The sequence below is a fragment of the Pleurodeles waltl genome, chromosome 3_1 (assembly GCF_031143425.1).
Source record: "Pleurodeles waltl isolate 20211129_DDA chromosome 3_1, aPleWal1.hap1.20221129, whole genome shotgun sequence".
Lineage (NCBI taxonomy): Eukaryota > Metazoa > Chordata > Amphibia > Caudata > Salamandridae > Pleurodeles > Pleurodeles waltl.
The window spans coordinates 1,841,730,031-1,841,751,005 of NC_090440.1; the positions used below are offsets into that span (position 1 = coordinate 1,841,730,031).

At 39.2% G+C, this 20,975-nt stretch overlaps 1 protein-coding gene across 1 annotated transcript in view; it reads left to right on the top strand.

Moving 5' to 3' along the window:
• COL5A2 (collagen type V alpha 2 chain) overlaps positions 1–20,975 on the top strand; it is a 325,125-nt gene that overhangs the window by 291,701 nt on the left and 12,449 nt on the right. Inside the window, exons 44-51 of the mRNA XM_069225929.1 lie at positions 1,809–1,916; positions 4,756–4,809; positions 7,081–7,188; positions 7,279–7,332; positions 8,887–8,994; positions 16,536–16,589; positions 18,195–18,302; positions 19,750–20,038. Coding sequence (XP_069082030.1) covers positions 1,809–1,916; positions 4,756–4,809; positions 7,081–7,188; positions 7,279–7,332; positions 8,887–8,994; positions 16,536–16,589; positions 18,195–18,302; positions 19,750–20,038 — 883 coding nt within the window. The remainder of the gene's footprint in view (positions 1–1,808; positions 1,917–4,755; positions 4,810–7,080; positions 7,189–7,278; positions 7,333–8,886; positions 8,995–16,535; positions 16,590–18,194; positions 18,303–19,749; positions 20,039–20,975) is intronic.

Sequence of the window (20,975 nt, forward strand, 5' to 3'; positions counted from 1 at the left end):
CCAGTTTAACTGGGCTTCTTGAACAAGGATTTTCAAGCAGACTAGTTGAAACAGGCAATTTGCCTTAATATATTACAAGATAGACTGAGCTATCACTGATTATGGTTCCAGAAGTCAAATAGTGACAAATTAAGATCACAGAAGGGTAGGTTTTTATGGAGAATGGAAAAACTTTTTTAGTAAACAGAAGACAATAATAATCTCCCAGCTCTACGTCTGTTTTGGAGACTATAAAGGACTTTAAGTCGGAAATCCAGCATGCATTTTTCCCAGTACAGGGACAAGATCTGTACAACTGGATGAATAACCACTACCCCAACCACCAGTTCCCACAATGCTTGGATATGGGAGGAGTCACTACTATCATTAGAATGGGATACAATCTGATTGTAACCCTGACATCAGAGGCCAGTTCCAGTAACAAACAGTTAAGTAATAGATGAAGCACTTGGGAAACCTTGCATAATTGTACAGTAAAATGAAGAGAAATCACAAATCCAGTCCAGAAAAATCACAGGGTATGACGGCCCAGCTTTTTAAAGCCATCCAGGATTAATGCAGCTCACCAGATGGTTCATTCAAAGTCTGCTCCAGGTAACTAGCTAGTCTGTAATCCTTTGTTAGCATCATTCTTTCTTGATTGCTTACATACATTCCAAGGTAAGCTTAAATTGCAGACATGATCCACATATTTTAATAGAGATAAAAAGATACATCTCTGACATTATGCTTCTAACTGATGCACTCCACCAATTTTAAAAACTACCATCCTCTCTAGAAGACAGTCACTTGCAGTCCCCTTTTAGAGGTAGCCAACACATACAATCCCTGTATTTACATGTGTATTTCTGGCTTGTAATGAAAGAAACATTGTACAGCTTCATGCAGATTTTATACAGCATTATATCTGACAACAACAGTTTAATAACAAGTTGTAAACAAACTATGATTTTAAAGGAAGACTTTAGGGAGTTCAGTAAACAATACAGTATATACGTGCAAACTATATCACTATCGGAGACGGAAGAGTATACTAGTAATGGGATCTTCCCCATAGCAGTGACATGGGCCTTACAACTGTACTTGCTCTTTTCCCCTGTGCCGGTACCACTATACTCATGGAGTACTATTCTTCTCAGTAACAATGCTATGGCTGCACTACACTTTAGCAAATATGCCTACATTGGTGCCATGAGGGAATAGGAAACTTGAGTCTGAAAGCAGAGACAAGTATAATGTCACCGCCAAGCTCACTTTAAGTACTGCGTTTTTTAGGAAACAAGGTACTGACCTGAGAATACTGTTATCACATAGTTAATTTTAGGCTCTTGTGGGTTTTTTCTCACCACAGTTTTGATGGTCACACTTGGGAATACTATTTATTTATGATTTTACTACATGTTAAAAGTGCTTAGTTTCTCATTTCCTATCTCTTTTTTCACTCAATATTCCTCCTGATAATACCCATGGGCATTGGTGCATTGAATGATCATGAATCAAGACATACATTTTGCTCAATTTGCTACCTACCGTTGGGCTTCTACATCCTTTGCACTGAACTGCAGAATAACTAGGGGACTTAACACCTAACATTGAATATGAGTGGTATTGTACCATTTTGGGTTGTTTACATTTCCTCAAAGACTTTGTGATTTTGCAACTGAAATGTGCATCATGATAATAATAAAAGCAATGCTTACCTCTTTTAATAGGTGTTTAAATAAAATAAGTATTTAAAGAACACTTTATACTATAATACACTTACTTACAATAAACTGATGAAGTCCTATCCTATCCTACTGTTATAGGGCACTCCTGGCAAACAAGGTGCAACGGGCCCAGCTGGTGATAAGGGACCTCCAGGCCCTATTGGACAACCTGGTTCTACTGGACCTGTTGGAGGGAATGGCCAAGAAGTAAGTATTTTTTCAGTGTTTTCTTTTTGTTCTCTGAAAGCAACCGGAATAAAGATTTGATGTGACAGCATTCATTATGTTCCACTCTATCTCTAGTCTTTTCTGGAGAGAGCCACTCTTTCACCTCACTTGAAGACATAAAAGGTGTAAAGGTACTAACTCATGTATTAGGGACCTATAAACAAACTACATTTCATGGTAAATTTAGTAGTATCACAATAGCACTACTAACACACTATAAAAGCACTATTAAAGTACTACAAATGCTATTCACAAGTCTACACGTGTTAATCTTAATCTCTACCTCTACTATCATTTCTATAGGTATATTCTCACACATGTATTTACTAGTTAATAGTACATGTAGGAGGGACCAGGGAAGTGGCTGGAAAAAGGGCATACTTACTACTATGTAGGGGTTTAGGGAGGAATAAGGATAGGTTTAGGGAAGGTCATGGAGGGGTTTAGGGAAGGAGATGGGCCTGCCCACTAATGATTAGACACATTGCTATTCTCTTGTTTTGTTAAAATATTTTTTATTGAGCTGGAATTAATCAGATCACATAAAAACAGAATGCAATTCTGGGCAATAATATTCAAGCACAAGAATGAACCATACACAAAAGCAGTTCCGGTTGGAAAGATACTACAGAAGATAGACAATCCCTAAGCAATACACAGGTTGTGATTCTAACAAAATAGTACTCTAGAGTTCCCACTTAAAGCTCCCCCATATCTTCTTGAATCTCTTGAGTGAGCAAACTCCCCTAGCACTAGCCAAAGCCTGTTACCAGCCAAACAACTTGCTGATTGAGTCCTACTATTCTGTGACTCACGGGGGACAACTGAAACCCAGGATCTGGTGACACAGAGTCTGGCAGACATTATGAGTACAAACAGTAGCCTCCTTAACCCAATTTTGTATTCCATTCTGTATCTTAACATTATCTTGGTGGTAGTGAGCTGAATTTCATAACCCAGGCCAGCAGTCATCCATTGAGTCATCCATTCCCAAAACTTCTGACCGGTGGGTCAAGCATAAAATATATGAAGAATGTCAGTAGCTTGGTGTCCACACTTGGGGCAGCTAGCCTTATCCAAGGTATGATTCCCCTCTCCAACTTAACAGATTTCTCCAGCATATAATAAAGCATAAATATGGTCCTGAATTGGTGCAATTTCACATTTTCAGAGTGCAACACTCTCTCAAACGTCTTGAAAGCCCTATGTATTTCTGACAGCATCACCTCGCCCAAGAGCACTTTACTCCATTAAGAAGTCAGACAGAGGCCGCCATCACTCCTGTACTGACTACCCTTGGCAAATTGCACTAATTTGTGACCTCCGACCAGTTTTAAGAATGTTAGACATAATGTCAGAACCTTCAGGGCCAATACAGTCCTTGCAGCCAGATAAAAAAGAATCCCTCAACTGGAGGTATTTAAAGAAATGATAGTCAGGAAGATTGAAAGCAACTTGTAGCTCATAAAATGAACAGAAACCATTCACATCAAAAAGCTGTCCCACTGTTCCTACTCCTAATCTCGCCCAAGCTTTGCAGATAGAATCATGAAACACTCTTTGAAACGCCCGGTTATTTCAAAGCAGTGTTTTCCCAAATATTAGTTTTATAGAGTATTTAGCAGAAATTTCTTGGCAGATATTTTCCGTATCCCTAACCAACTTAAATCTTACCTGCTTGCAGTAATTGGGGTCTATAACTCTATAAAGAATAAGCCAGTAATCAAGTCCTAGAGCCAAGTAGTACCCAATTACCAAGGAGCTCGGATCTGCTGTGGTGAGTATACGGCAGAAGCGGATGAAAAAAGCTGCCAAAAAAATAGAGCTTGAAGTCAGAAACCAGAGCCCCCCCCCCCCTTGCCTATATGGTAGTTTTATAAGGCGTAAAGCACACCTTGCCGGCTTATAGCCCCTGATAAAGCTACTGATGACCCCTTCTAGCCTTTTAACAGGTATACAAATTGAGGGAGGACATTCATTTTTATAATGTTACACCTGACTGCAATACTTATCTGGAGCCTATTCCAAGATTGCAGTTTAGAAGTGACAGACAGGAGCAAAGATTCATAATTTAATTTCAAGATTTGACTGACCCACGTAGTAATTGAATTCCTATATAGGAAGCTCTGGATACTACCCCCAGAGATTGAGGTAGCTGGATTTTGGTTCAACAATAACTGGGTTTTGGTAATATTCAGTTCACAACCCAAGACCATGCCAAATTTCTCAGCCTCTTCTACTATACACTTCATAGCTCTTGATGGGTTGGAAGAATATAAAGCAACATCATTAGCATATGCACTAATCTTTAACTCAAGGTCTCTGAAGATTAGAGGCTGTACCCCTGCAGTCCTCTGCTGTGACTGCAGGTATGGCTCTAAATATAGTGCAAATGAAAAAAGTGAAAGCAGCCACCCCTGCTAGGTGTCCGCTGAATCTTGAAAGATGAGGTGGAGATACCGCCATATGCTAATCTGGCTGTACCAATTGCTATTCCCAAACTGCACTTTTAAAGTTACTATAGCCAAAAAGGGACCAAAAGTGGTAGTAAATTACTTCAGCTTGCAGGTGGAATATGTCCAACACAACATGTGGCCAACCACTGGTAGTACATCATCCTCCTGAGGAAAATAATGGAAATAGAGACTTAAAATAAAACTCCATAGGATACACGAAAAACAAGACCCACTAGAGTTGGGTTTCTTTATGAACCTATCTTCACTAAATTCTTCTACGTTGATACATTGCTGTTAAAAATATTGTTTCAAAAAGCACAATACATTCACATTGATATAATGATGCTCCTTTCTACTCCTAGGGTCCTTCAGGGAATGATGGTTCACCTGGAAAGGATGGCGCTCCAGGACCACAGGTATGGGCATTTCTCTTTTGCCATCCCGATGGCTGCTTACTGACTAACAGATTTACTACCCAAACATTGTTGAAAACTTGAAGGGGCAAATTTAGTAATATTCCACAGGGCAGCAACAAAAGTTCTCTCTTCCCATTCATTGCATGGTCAGGCTGCCTAGTACAAAGATGTGTGCATAATATTTAGCCAAGGATTTTTTTTCTGGGCAGTTAGTCTTACAGTACAAAATAGTATTCTCAGACATACTTGAACTCTTTTCCCACTCTATTGTGTTTCTTACAGTGTAGCACAAGTTCAAAGTTTGAAAGGTTTGAAGAAAGAACATCTTTTTCCTGCTTTGCACCTGCCTCAAGAGACATTTTTTCCACTACATAGTGGTATCAACATCTTTAGCAGTTAGGCCTTTGCATCAAAAACGTTGGGTAGTAATATGGGAACATCCATGTAGCACACATGGAACACCCCACTGATGCAAAGGTTTGTATATCTAAATATTGACAGCAAAAATATTGTGGAACCAGAATATTGTGTCACAAATATTGAGAACAAAAATATCAGTAAGGTATGTGTTTATAGGTAAATATAGATTTACTATTCTTAACTCCACATCTATGTACCTTGAGGATATAGATGAACTGTCAAGGTACATATATGTGGAATTGAATAAAGTAAATCTGTACTTTTTTCTATAAACTCACTATCTCAATATATTTGCCCTCAATACTTTTGGCATGATATTCTGGTACCAGATATTTTGCAGTAGGATTTAAGGTGGAATACCACACAAATTTGCATTACTTTTAGACAACTTTTACCCATAAGGTAAATAGTTTATTTAAACTTTGAGTCACTTTGCCTCACTTTTGTGTCATTGCAACTGTGTAAAGCCTTAATATACTGTCAGCAGGGAACTGAAATTGTTGTGATATCCATGTGGTATACACTGTTAAGGTTTGATTCAAAGAAAGAATCTCAGTGCAATAAAGGTCTGTTGTTGGTCCACGCCAGGTAGTGTCATGCCACATTTTCAGGATATCCATGAAATTGCATAGCTAGTGGCTATCATGAAAATGTAGCATGAATCTGACCCTAGGCCAATGTTGTACACCTCTGAATTACAGTAAGCTGTTGGAATTAAACCAACTCTGTTTTTTGTTATATTGCATTTGAGAGCTTGCCTTAGCTTTCTTACATTCTTTAATCATATTAGAAATGCTTACATGGATAAAAATATGTCTGTTTCCGGCACGCAGGACATGACTGAAATATTTCACATGAAAGCACATGAAATAGCAGCTAGGATTTTTCCATGGTCATTTCTGTGACATTAAAATGAAGACGTGAATATTTTAGCCTCAAAGATCAAACATGAGGAAATGATAGTGGTGATCAGCAGGACTTGTACGGTGATGATAAAGACAATTATATGCCAGTACAACTGGATCACTCTTTTACTCTGGATAGTTAGTAGAGTACTGTTATACAAAACATAGTATGTTCACAGGCTCACTATCAAAAGATTTACACATGTCAATAGTGATTTATTTTCAGAGGCTTTTATTTTCAACAGTTTACTTTTTTATCTGGGCTCATGTGTACTCATTATTCCTCAACATACCTATTAATCCAAATATTTGCTGCACAGAAAATGCATCATTTTAGTGTTTTTAGTTAGGCTCCCAGCTCATTGCATTGCTGACTGATTGTACCTGTCTAAAGTGACCTCACAAAATATGTTCTGTTTTATGTGTACTAAGTAATCTAGAGTAAATTTGGAGAACACATACTGACTTTGGGCCTGATTTAAACTTTGGCAGGTGATATTTAGCTCCTCCATGGCAAGCTTCTCCTTGAAATGAATATTTAGTTCTTTATGACACATATGCATCTGGCCACTGAGAACAACAATTACACTAATAATAATTGCGCTGAGAACTAAATGACATGAATGTGTTGCACTTTATTATACAGTTTCATACAGTATTTACATTGTTCTTAAGCCATCAAGATGGTTCAGAGGGTACAGTGAGGTCACAAATAAACCTCTTTTCTTGAGATTGGTAAATTGTGTACCATTATATTGGAAAATAATGTCATTTGTACTAAACTTTGAAATACTAATGCACAAAGCACAATGCGAAAAAAAACGTTTTAATAATGTTTGTCTCAGGAAGCTGCAGGATATGATACATAATGATGTTGAAAGTCATAAAGACACTCAACAACGCCAGTGTTGTTGTAAGAGCCTGACACTAACAATGTATATTTCAGGGTGATCGTGGTGAACCTGGACCTGCAGGTCTTCCAGGTTCTCAAGGTCCTCCAGGAACTCCAGGACCCATTGGTGCTACAGGTGAAGCTGGACAAAGAGGTGACCCTGTAAGTGATTTCCCTTCAATACATAAAGATACATTTCGCTCTTTGTTGTGTTGCATTCTCTAATATAATCTTCAACACATTTTGTTTTAGGGCTCTCGTGGTCCGATGGGTCCATTAGGTCGTCCTGGAAAGAGAGGTTTTCCGGTAAGTTGCTTATACTGGATCAAGACAATAAAAAAAGACAACTCACCAAAGACATATCTGTTCTAAAATTCCCCTGTAGCTTCACTCTGTCTCCTCCCTTTACCGCCAATGTCATTGTATGACAATTGCTTCTGGTGACACATATGACAGCAAGCATGTCCTGCAGCAGCTCCTACTCACTAACAGCATGAGCCATTAAAGAAGGGAGGGTGAGGAATTTACCACCCTGCCCCGCCGTCTGCTCTGTCAGACTGCACCCTGCAGTTGAACAAAGGAGATGGACTGGCTAGGGCTGTAGAGACTTCCCTATCCATCCTTTCTTGGCGCCCGCTGACACTCTATTACAGTGATTTTGGGAGCTATGAAAAGATGGTCTGGCCTCCCTGACCTTATTATCCAATCTTTGAATAGGACATGTTGATAGCACACCAAGCGGTAAATATTAGTGCAATATTAATTTAGCAGAAATAGATTCAATAGATATGGGATAATGAAAATTAAATCTATCATATGTGTGTCATTGACTGGATTTGCCGTCATATCAATGTCAATTAACCTGAAAATTTCAGCTGTGAAGTTTTAATATATGTATGCATGAACACATTTACATACAAAAAATCTTTTGGATTATCCCATATGTAATGGATCTCTTTCTAATCCAAATGTTTTTTTGTATTTATGCAAATTTGCTTTAGCATACAACTATTAAAACTTCCCAGCTGAAAGTGCTAGGATAATTTAGATTAATTTACATTAATATGATAGTGCAATCCAGTCAATGACACATTTGATGATAGATATAATTTGCATTATCAAACTGTGTTCATGTTATGAGTGATGGTCCTTTTCTGTTACTCTATAAGCAATCTCTGGTAACAAAGGGCAGTATGGTATAGCAACTGGTATCTATTCTTCTTCTCCTTCACATCTATAGAGTGCGCTTAGATTTAGCAATAGTATTTTGATAAGTGTGGCTGATATATATCAACGCAACCTTTGTGAAGTTGACAAATCCAACAGTTCCTGTCCCATTTCTAAGCACAACCCAATTCAATGATAGGATCTACTGGGGTAAGATTGCTTGTGAGAGCAAGCCTTTGTCATGTTAGTGGCAATGGGTTCATACCTGCTACATCAATAGATCTGGCAACCCTGAATTGTTTCATAAAGTTTAAACCCTCCAGCTATTTGCCTTAAGTTGAATTATTTTATATTACTTACCTTTCTATTTCAACACTGTGGTGTGATAGAGATTAACACATTTCATGCGTAGCCTTTCTGCATTCCGATTAGTCACAGTAATATAGTGTAACTGCTAAACTCCAAATTCACTTTTATTAGATAAGATAGCAAATGAAATAACAGTAATTGGGTGGTTGGAGGAAGGCTGAGGGGCAACTTAGACATTTTGTACTAAACGTTGGAAATCTGCAGTCAACGAACATGTCATTTATCATGTTTTCTTGTGGTAGTTTGATATTGGGTAGCCTAAAATATATATAGTGGGTGATGTTATGAATGCAGAATTATTTATTTTTATTATTTTATATGTAGGGACCACAAGGTCCTCGTGGTGACAAGGGAGACAATGGTGAGCGAGGTGAACGAGGTCAGAAGGGACACCGAGGTTTCACTGGACTACAAGGTCTTCCGGGTCCACCTGTAAGTATTTTTGTTATTGTTAAAAATGGAAAACAAACTAGATAATTGTTGAACTCTGTTTGACAAAACAATATCATTAACAGTTAAATAAGTATTTCACAAAAATGGTCTTCATCAACATGATTTCCACAATCTTCTCAACGAAGAACAAAACATAACATTTAATGTACAGGGTATGACATGTTTCCTGAATTAGGGTTATGGCTTTTCAAATGGTTAGTGGACTTACAAGATGTTCCCCTGAGTTTGTAATTGTAGAATGGAGGCTTCCAGTGAATCTCTTTCTCTCCATTGACAATGGATCTTGATGGAATCATATTCAACCAGGGTGTCATCACATGAAAAGTTAGGACAAGACAGATGTTAAATCATGGTTCTCAGCAGTAAGAGGGATATATACGCTGATAGGATGACTGAGTGCTAATAGTGGGGCATTGATCTTTTTTGCTTTGGACTTCCCATTTCAGTGAAGATGATTGAAATTGTACATGTTATATAGACGTTGGGTAGCTACATTTTATACTGCTGTGTGTAATTTACGAAGAGCCACACAAGATTCCAGATTTCAGAAGGTGTAGTAGTTAAAAGACTCAAAACGCTAAAAGATGTTCAGTTCTTTGCATCTTTAACCTGCCGGGCACCATTTTTAAACATTTCCAAACAGTTAGTCTCACTAAAAGGAAACAATAGCCTCATGGCCCACTATATTCAATTTATAGATAATGACTAAATAAATACCAATAGAGCTCACCTTCCTGATATCATTTAATCCATCTGGGCATTAGTTGGCTGAAAATAATGTTCTCAAATTTTTTATAATTGAAAAATTCCATACTGTTCACATAATAGTTGCCTGTGTTGTACCCCTGTGACAGATGTCACTGTTGGTGCAATTTATTAACATTTACATGCAGCTACTAGCTGTGGTCAAACTACAAGTGAAATTTGACATGTATAAGTGGGGCACACACCTACATCTCTAACAGGGTAAAAGCCAGGAGACATAAGCAAAATGACAAGCAGATTAAGGTTCATGTCACTGGATGAAGGAGAGCTCCCTGCATTTTAGTGGATATAAGACAGAATTCTAAACGAGGAATTCAAAAGAGAAATACACTTATTATTCCATAGCCACACAATCTGAGAAAACCCTTTTAAATGCACAGAAAGTAATTGCATTGGAGTCTAGATTGATCCTGCTCCTACTCAAATCAGATCAAACTGTTGTAAAGAATACCAAATTCAACCTGATGAGGCTGAGAAAGGTTCACCCACTTTTACATATAAACTATCAGTTTAGACCTTATCAATGATCTGGTACTGCCCAAGCTAATATTATGGAGGATCTAGAAACATGTGGCTAGACCCTGTTTAATATTTGAGAAGTCTGACCATATCACTCTGACTAACACATTTAAAGCACTACATAAAGTTAATAACCAGGATGTGGATACCTACAAAAAGTAGTTGACTTTTACACTGGAGGTGTAACCTCGAAATAAACAAGTAACATAACAAATTTTTAAATAAATTCACATTTCTAAGAAATGTTATTGTTTTGATGGGTGATTACTCACCTCAAGGAATAATCTCAAATTTTGTGAATGTAAACCCTTAAAGTCACTAAATCACCCTAAGCTCAGCACCCCAGAATCTACGGCCCAGACCAGACATCCTTAACTTAGGGTACTGAGTAAGCTATATATGCAGTACCAAAACAGTAATAAAGCCAAAACACCAAGCAATAAAAAATGCCAAACCCAATAAAACAATAGGCTGCAATTTAATAAACACAATTACACTAATATCAAAACCTCTACTAAGGGGAACTAGAGATATGAGTTTTTAAAGTTTTCAGTGGAAATAGTGTCCAAAAGAGCTTAGCACTATTGATAATTTATTGTTGTGTTAGGGGGTGCTAGGCATGACTTCAAGCTGACTGCAATGGAGAATGGGCAACAATTTACTTTCTGATTATATGTTGGCATCCAAATTAATTACCATTGCCATGGCAGAGTACTTTACTCCTACCATGGTGAGGGTACTCCCTCTGCTGTATTTAGAGATGCCCACTGCCCTGTGAACATATCTTGCATTTCCAGGAGCCACCTTGTCTGCGGCACCTGGAAATCAATTGTAAATGTGATTTCCAGGAGCCGCCTGGACCTCCACACAGGAGGTCAACCAACTGACTGTTGGAGTTTACTTCTTTGTCCTGCTTTCAAGGGGGAGCAGGTCCAGTCGTTCAGTGCTTTCAGGTCACAAACAGCAGGTGGCATTTGTTCTTCTATAGGTCTAGAAGTGTTCTGAAGTGGGTGCTACATTTGTGCCTGGTACAAGCTAGTGGATAGTGGTGACTCCTGTGCACTCTCTAATCAATGGAATACATTTCCCAGGAGCAGGACTACTCACTTTTCAATAGAGCCTGTTCGCCTTGCTGCAAACAGGCTCAAAAAGCCATGTGGCAGGGCATTTTCAAGATGAGGGAAACCCTATGGCCGCACTAAACTTGGGCTCTGAGGGTTGTGGTCGTGTAATTAAGTTTACTATGGTAATGGTAATCATTTTTGTCCACCACATCTAACAATACCATACAGTTTGAAGCAGGCACTGTGCTCACAGCAAACTCAGAGATAGGTGTTTAGGAGGTCAAAAGATAGGTCCTTCAGCAATGAGACAGGGGCCACACAAGAATTGTTCTGGCATCATGTTCTCTCTCTTTCAAGTGTTCCACAGTGTTGCATATGACTCAACAGACCTGTCACACATAATTTGACATTGTGGTGTCAACAAAATGCCAGAAGCTGCCAACCTGCATATTCCAGTGAGCTCTGAGGAATAATTTCTGTCCACTGAAGTCAGCCCATAGAGCACTTCCAGGAGCACTTTCATAACTCTTTCACTTATCTTCCTGGGCTAAGCACAGGCTGGGAGTTGTGGGAGGTTTAATACACTTTCTAACAGTTACTTTTCCTTAATATTTATGAAAATTCCAACTTTACCATTGACTTGGATTTGTAGTAGCTAATATAGTTGTTTTTCTAGCTGGTGTGACCTATTCTAGCTGGTGTAATTTCTGAGTGATTAGTATTTTAGTCTGCACACTGTTTTTCTACATTTTCTTTTGTTTTAAAGTCTCTTTATTGTATCTAGACAAACAGAAATATAACAACAGAGATTCACTGTGACAGAAACTTCAGGCCTGTATAGACCAAGACAGTGTCTATTGCGTTGTTTACATCCAGTAGCTATGAACTGCGTAAAAGAGTCCCTCCTCCCAATTCTCCCCCGTTTACAGAACATACAGAGTGGTTTCCAAGTGTGGATCTCCATTGTCCATGCCCCATAGGGGCATAAAGGCCAACCCTGTTTTTGTTCCACTTCCTCTAGATCTTAGTCCATTTGCGGGGGGCAGCTCCTCCTCTCATACATCGACCTTTCAGCCAGCATGGACCAGTCCCTGTCCTTTTTCCAATCCCTCAGTTTGGGTGCTTGTTTGGCCTTTCACATACGTACTATGTTACCCTTTGCAACCCTTAACCCCAGCCTCATCCACTGTTGGTCTGCCCTGGAAAGATCGAACTCCTCCCATAAATTTAAAACACACCACTTTGCTGAGTTCAGCTGGTCACCTCCACACACCCCATTCAGACAGGTGATCACTGCTGCCAACTATTGCTGGACATCAGGGTAGCTCCAAGACATATTGAAAAATGTTCCCTCTTGACCACATTTCCGCCAACAGAACAGGGGGGCAGATTTAGCCACTTTAACCAGGGTAGTAGGAGCATAGTAACTTCTATGTAGGAGCTTCAATTGGATGAGGTGGAATCTGGAATGAATGGCTACTTCCCGGGGGAAGCCACGGCTTCAAGCCACTCATCACACTCCAGATCGTCCAGGTCGAATACAATTTTTCCCTCAGGTGAATGAATGTGTCTGGGGAACTGTTAATCAGCTTGCAATATGTAAGGAAAATGCATTTTTTGGCATTCATTCCTCTAGTAACCTGTCTTTAAGAGGTGAAGAGGTGGGGAGTTCCTCACCCTTGTGTAGCACCTGTTGTAGTGTGTGGTGTATTTGCAAATAGCGGAAGCCTTCAGTGGGAGATGGTTGCTATACATTTTGGAGGTCAGTAAATGGGACTACCCCATCTTCAGTCCACAGGTCTCCCACCCTGAAGAGGCCAAAAAGTCCCACTTCTCAAATCCTGGGTGTGTCCCCAGAGTGCCCAGTGCAGTGGTGTCCCCAAAGGGATGTGGCCTGTGTGACATTCCCCTACCATCCTAAGGCTCTAATTGTTGTATGTCAGATTAAAAGTGTGGCCGATGTTGGAGTAGGCAAGGTGGAGATGTGTGACTTCCCATATATGGCCATAAGGCGCCCCCCAGGCTTCATGACGAACCTATTCATGTGGTAGGCAGGCTCTCCATACACTAAATAGGCCGAGTGATTTACAACAATGAGTTCTGCCACCCAGTAGTACTTTTGTATGTCAGGGATCACAATGCCCCTGTCGTACCAGCTCCTTGACAACTTCTTAAGAGCTATCATGGGGAGGACCCCCACCAGAGAGTAATGTTTGGAGTTCTGACTCAATCCCTTGAAAGTATGAGTGTAGGACTGGATATGATGTGTTTTGTAGGACATTTAGGAATCAGGGAAGAGCCAGCATTTAGAATAGAGCTGCTTTCCCGAGTACTGAAAGGGGTAGCGTTCTCCATTGATTGACATCTCAGGCGGAGGCACCCAATGGGGGGGTTCAAGGTTGTGTGTATAGAAGTGTTTAGGGTGCTGGGGATGTAGATGCCTAAATAGCAGAAACCTCCCTCCACCACCTTTGCTACACAAACTCTGGGGAGGCGTGTTATTTTCTCCTGCAGAATGATTTATCCTAATTAATAGTGTAGCATGAGTGCTGTAGGTTTATGTCTAGGATATGCATTACTCTATCAAGGATATGGGCTGGGTCAGAGATATAGAGTTAAACGTCATCTGCATAAAGGGAGATTCTGTCTTCCCCAGGGCCCTGATCAGGGGTTCGCCACTAATACAGACGCAGGGGCTCCAGTACAAGAGCAAAAATCAAAGAGGAAAGAGGGCAACCCTGCCTCATGTCCCATCACAGTTGAAAGGAGGTAGATGTTCCCCCATTCTCCGTCACTCAGGCTAACAGGGTATAGAAGTCTCAATCACAAGATGAAACGTGGGCCGAAGCCCAATTTGGCCATGACAGCAAACATGACTGCCCATTCAACAGTGTCAAAGGAGGCTGGATGCATACCCCAGGACCCCATGGAGGCATTGCAGGTTGAGGGAGGCGCATCTGCCCTACATAAAGTCAGATTGATTTGGGTGGACCAGAGTACCAATAACCTTAACTAACCTACTAGCAAGCAGTTTGGCCAAAATTCTATCTTCAACATCTAATAGGGAAATATGCCTACATGAGGCACAATGTTCTGGTGGTTTGTCTTCCTTATTTAACACCACTATAGTCACTTCCCCCTTTCCTCTCGGCTTTCTACAAACATTTGCAGGAGATAAGGTGTGACCTTTGATGCAGTTGCTTTTCCTGAGGCCAAATCTTGAATCCCTTGCATGACTTTGGATTCTGAGATCTCCTGGTCCACGTTTTCCCTATTGTGGTGCGAGAGTCACAAGAATTGCATGTCAGTGAAGAGCTCACGGCACTCATCAGCAGTTGCAGTGTGTGCTCACAAGTATGTATTAGGCTGCAAAGGCATTTGCCACGCCATTTTGTTCACTCGCCCGCTCCCCCCTGTCATTTTAAGGTTTTCATGACCCATCGATTGGCTACATTTCTTTAATTAGGCCAGACCAGGGGTTTTCCTGCTTTTTCCCCCACCTCATAAAGGCGGTGTTGTGTTGTTCAGTAGTTGGCCCAGCGGCGTCCATGGCCACCCCCTTATATTCAATTTATTTAAATGTCAATATGTGTGTTAGATTCTCTTGTCCCTCTTTCAGGAGCTTAGAATCCGTCTCGAGAATTTCTCGCTCCAAATGTCACTAATTTATCTCTCTTTTTCTATTTGTGTCCTATTATTAATGAAAGGCTGTGGCTCCTGATAACTAGCTTTTTTTAGTTATTTTTATTTAACAGAAAGTGATCCATATTTGCATAGATTCAATAGATTTAACAATCTACAAATTCATTGTTTCCAGCACGGTCTGATACAAGTGAAGCATAAATTGCACCTTTACGACCAACAAGCATATAAGTGCTCTTTTGGGAAATCCACACGTTATGGCCATTCTTGGGTTCCCATTATCCGTTTCCACCTTATCTCCTGCTCCCCACACTTTCTTGCATTTATTAGGGCATCCCCTGCCTTCATATATTACTCGCTCAGCCCTTTGACAACAATGCAGGTCTGCTTCTCAATCTGTTAATGTCAGAGTCAGTGATGTGCCCCATGTTCTAGCAATGTTCTGTTTAGCAACTTCAGCGGCAAATCGTAGCCAAATCTCTTGCTATCTAGGCCACCCTGAGTCCCCTTGGACACCCAGGAACAGCCACCTGCTATTGAGGGGGACCTCTACATTGCAGACCCAAGACATCACATGGCGACCCTCCTGATAACCATCTTATACGCCTCCCACAACGTCTGTGCCGACCCTACGTCGGTGTCATTCTCATCTAAGTATTTTTCCATGGCTTCAAGGATGCTCTTGCGAATGTGGGGTGTTTGAAAGTACCATGAGGTAAGCACTATGGGGCTTATATACAAGTTCATTGTGACGTCACTTTTTTTCTACACTGCGGCAGCACGAGCAGTCCCTACACCATGCCCCTTATACAAGCTGGCACAATAAGACCATTGCACCAGTTTGTAAAGCCATGCGTCAGGGATAATGTATGCAGGGTGGGCATTCCAAATCTAAAATCCACGTAGAACTGTTGCAGTGCAACTTGCTACATTTTGCTGCATCGTTCTGTGACTTCACTGCGTTAAAAATGTAATGCCTGCTCAGAGCAAGCCTTAAATTGACGCAGGGCTTTTTAACATGGGAGCCTTTCTTGCATATTTGGAGTAGCATCATTTTTTTGTTGCTAATCTAGCAATGCATCAGTTTAGCACCACAGATGCGTCAGAATTTCTGACGCATCTGTGGAAATGTGGTCCATGGAGCGTGGTATCATATATACAGCCCTAACATTGTGCTGTTAAGGCCTCCAGGGCTGTCACACAAAAACAAGTGCATTGATTCAGTTTCTTATAAATGAGGCCCTATGTGTCTGGGGCCCTGGTGATTCTCTAGGCCATAGACTTCCCAAATCAGGGAGTGGTCGTCGATTCCTCTGGCAAGGTGATGGATTTCCTGAAAGCGTGGAATCTGGGTGGTTAGTGTCAAAATGTGGTCTATATGTGAGATGCCACATTGTGAATTTTTACAAATTATACCTACGTGTCCTTGCTGAATTGAAGTGTCCTTATCCTTATTGTTGATGTAAAATGTTGATGATGCCATTTCTTTTTGATTTGAAAGTCAATTAAATAACATTCTTTTTTCCCTAGGGCCCTAATGGTGAACCAGGTAGTGCTGGTATTCCTGGACCATTCGGCCCAAGAGTGAGTAATTTAAAAAACAAAAAATTAAGGAATTACTGATGAGGAATAGCGGCTTCTCTAAAAAGAAATTGAACAGAATTTTTCTTTACCCCAATTATTTGCTGTTAAACCTTATGTGGTTTATGCTTGCATTCCAAAGATGAAATCATAATTCAAAGTTAGTTGGTGTAAGGCTAATCACATCAAATGTATCATACTTCTAAGTGTTGCTCTGCTTTGTACTGAATGCTGCTGTGGCATGTTCTCTGTGCTCAGAGATTATATGTAGTATTTTTGGATTCACCTCACAGCCCTACAACCACCTAGGAAGTTGAAGCCGGGCCAAAGCACTATAATATTGTACAAACTAAAACAATACCTTCAATGCAGAATATTAGAAAATCTGATATTGTTGTGTGAACAAAAACCCTTACAGTGAAACTGATAAAAATATCACACAGTACTAAAAGAAAATCTGACATTGTTACAAGTATATATACCTTTTGAGTTAAACTGACAAGACAACAAATCAGTAGAACATGAACAGTTAATTAAATTGCAATGTATAAAAAGAGAAAAAATGAATCAGAGACTGCTTCACAACAGGTTTCTGTGGAACAAGGGTTGTCTATGAATAAGTTATTTAGAAAAATTAGAAAGTATTACATCAGGAATGTTTATGTCAAATATCAGAGGGCATGAACTAATTATTAAATTTCACATTACTCATTATTTTAGCACTATTTTTACTTGTTTTTGCTCTATAAAAAATGCAATTTTGCACAATACTGTAAATCAGAAAATAATAATTGCTATAAGAGTCCCATACCTGCAATCATATCCCCGCAACATGCTACAGTGTTGTGATGTATGTTTATGAAAATCCTACTCTATATTTTTTAATTTCAGTTGCTAAAATGATAGTCTTGTTTTAGTGACTAATTGCCAATAAGTAGCCATCATATATCTTTCCAAAATAAGTTCAGCCTATAAATAGTAATAATGACTATTTACTAAATATCGGCAATCATAACATGTAGACTTCATGGCCAATGTCTCTTATGGTCCTTTCAGTTTTCTTTCTTGATTGGTAGACATTATAATCCAGACTATTGGCCCAATATTCAGTTTTGTTCACCAGATTGTGATGGTGACTATGAATAAATTTAGCACATTATAGGAGAGGTATATGTATACATTCAAATGCTTACGTGATGAAGGTTTTACATAAAGTGTTTATTAAAATGGAATGCTAAGTCGAAGCACCTGAAATTTGTTAGGGTTTTTTTTTTGTATAACATGGTTAATAATTAAAACATATATTAGGAATATTGAACAAATATCAATGCAAGCACCTAATTACAATAGTCAAGCATGAAATTTGTGACTGCCATATATAAGGAATTTCGATTTAAAAAGTTTAAAAATATAATTTAAGAGTTTGTATAGATGTGTTTCAGTCTAAACAGATTTAGAAATTGATTATAAAAAAAATTATATTATTGATTTAACAAGGTTAATGATGTACAAATTTCTCTTTAAATTAGAACAGAAACACTTTTTTTACTTGAGTGCAACAGCAGGAAATATACAACTTCATAGTAATTCCCTTAATATTTTACTCAGGGTCCCCCAGGTCCAGTTGGACCCCCTGGAAAGGATGGTAATCCAGGACCTAATGGCCCAATCGGACCACCTGGTGTACGAGGAAGTGTGGGAGAAGCAGGCCCTGAGGTAAGTGAAAAAATGCCAAATATTAAACTATTATCTTGTAAATTATCCCAAAGACTTAATTAACAGCACTTGTGTCCTTGTTTGAAAAATGGAGAATGATGGCGAAAGCTTTCCTTTATCAAAATTCTGCCTTCTAGCGGCAAGTACAAGGAAGAGACAGAAGCTGAAATACTCCTTATCAAATGAGAAAATTCTCATTTTCATTCTGGCTATCCTCTTGCATGTTAGAAATGGTTGGAGATATTTGCTAACTGATTTTCACATATCCTTCCGCTGTGGGCACAGTGTCCTTTAGGGTATCCCTTGCATTCCCCTGTTAGTGGATCACACGAATGAACTACGCAGAACTCCTTGATCCTCAGATAAACCCGCATTTCTACACCCCCAACAATGTATGAATAACAGTATGAGGACAATCCCAGGAATATCCCAGATGCAGGATTCTCTGCCTTTTCTGAGTTCCACTAGGCAGCCATTCATTGTCATCAAGCAGAATAGGGGCATCATTGTGGCAATGCTGTTACTTCAATGGTATTATCCATTTCTAACCTGCTTTTCTCTAGTCTTGATCTGACCATACCGGTATTTGAGGTAAATTACTATCATCTGCATGCACTTTTAATGCATTTGTTTCATTATATTGCATTTAAATTATAGTGATACATTTGGTCCACAATGTATGACCATTCAATCCAACCCCAAAACATGCATACTAAGTTTTAAGTTGATAGAAATCCTTTTTCATGTCAAATATTTAATGAGACCTATTTTGTGTGATACTTATAATTTAATATAAGAAAAGATTTGAAGTATTTTATATTGCAGGTAGAAGCATACATTTTACCGAGTTCCCATTAACTAATTTATACTTAATTATTCTTAGCATACCAAGAGCTAGCAGTCATTCATCCATCAATCAATACATTTAAACGTTTTGTGCCCCTTACAAACGTTATTATTCTGTCCACAAAAATCAAGGGTAGACCATTTTTTGAGATACAATCTGTTTGTACGATACACATACTGTGAATAAATGAATGGCATCAAGTGAATTAGCTTGACACTCCTCCGGCTAGATATGTTCCTTCAGCCAGCACCTTGTGAGAGAAACAAAGGTTCTTAAACGATTTCCCTAGGACAGGAATAATTGAGTAGAAAGTCTTTTTACCACTGTCCATTACACCAGATTTCTTGGTTTACTGGACATTCAATTTAAGTTGCTGAGAAGAAGCATACAACATTACATCATAAATGGCAAAGGTGAGAGCTGCCTTCCGTAGTTTTTGAGACTCTAAATTGTGAGACAATGAACCAATAAGATTCACTTAACTGTTGAATTTACCTTTATTATTTGTCACTATTTCTATTCCTTTTATGTTTTACATATAATAGTAGTGTCATTGAAATATGAGGCTTAAAGTCTTTTGTTTGATTTTTATCTTCACAGGGTCCTTCTGGAGAAGCTGGACCACCTGGTCCTCCTGGCCCCCCTGGTCTTCTCACAGCTGCTATTGATGACTTCATTAGTAACTATGATGACACTATGCCAGAACCTCTTCCAGAGTTCACCGAAGATGAGGCTGGATCGGACAGCAACAAAACAGACCCTGGAGTACATGCAACTCTAAAATCCCTAAGCAGTCAGATTGAAACAATGCGCAGCCCCGATGGCTCCAAGAAACATCCAGCTCGCACCTGTGATGATCTCAAGCACTGTCATACTGCAAAGAAAAGTGGTATGTATGAATCATGTTTTAAGAATGTGTAATGCATTCTTATGTGATTATTCCTAAATGAGCTTTTAATTTATATACCCTTTTATACCATGAGATTGTCCATCTACTTAGGATTTCTCTATTTTTGCCACCACTGCCAATGAGATCAAAATCCCTTGCATACAGTGAATAATTGCTGTCACTGTGAGAATTGGAGTTACCAACACATATATAGATAGCTAGAGAGACCATCATTATAGAGAGACTTTTCCAGAAAATGGAAAAGAAACGGGATCCTAAACATAATAAATTACTGAATGTATACAGTGTACAAATTCTTAGACATCTACTATTCAAGACGGTGAAGACACCAGCACTTTTGAGGGGTTGTGGAACTTTTGCATTACCAAGTTTCAGCAGTAGAATTTGATCACACACTTATTATGAAATTATCTAATTATTCATAAGCAATTGATAAAAGCATTAAATATGACTGGTAAATGTCACAACAAGAGAGGAGTCTCAGTTGGCTAATGTCACAACTTGGTTCTTGGTGTTGCAGGCTCTACTTTAATCAATTAGAGTCTTTTACACACCGGTGTTTCAGGGTCACATGACCATTGGACCCCAAACTGGTTAACTTGGATCACTCATGGTAGTGTGGCAGTACAGTCCAAGGCCTAAACAAGGATGTAATGTGGGCTAGGCATTAGTTTACACAGTAATAATATCTAGTAGGATCAATATCCAATGAACACATTGTTTTAGTTTTATCAAAGAAAATAACTTAAACACAGACCAGAAAAATGCGCTGCATATAAAATTAAGATAATTAGTGAAAAATAGAAATACTTCAGTCTTTCTGAGCCAAAGTTCTCACCCCAAGCAGTACTATAGTGATTAAAAGCTAGGCATCATTGCCTGTAGCTTTGTTTAGACTACAGGCAATGCTACATAG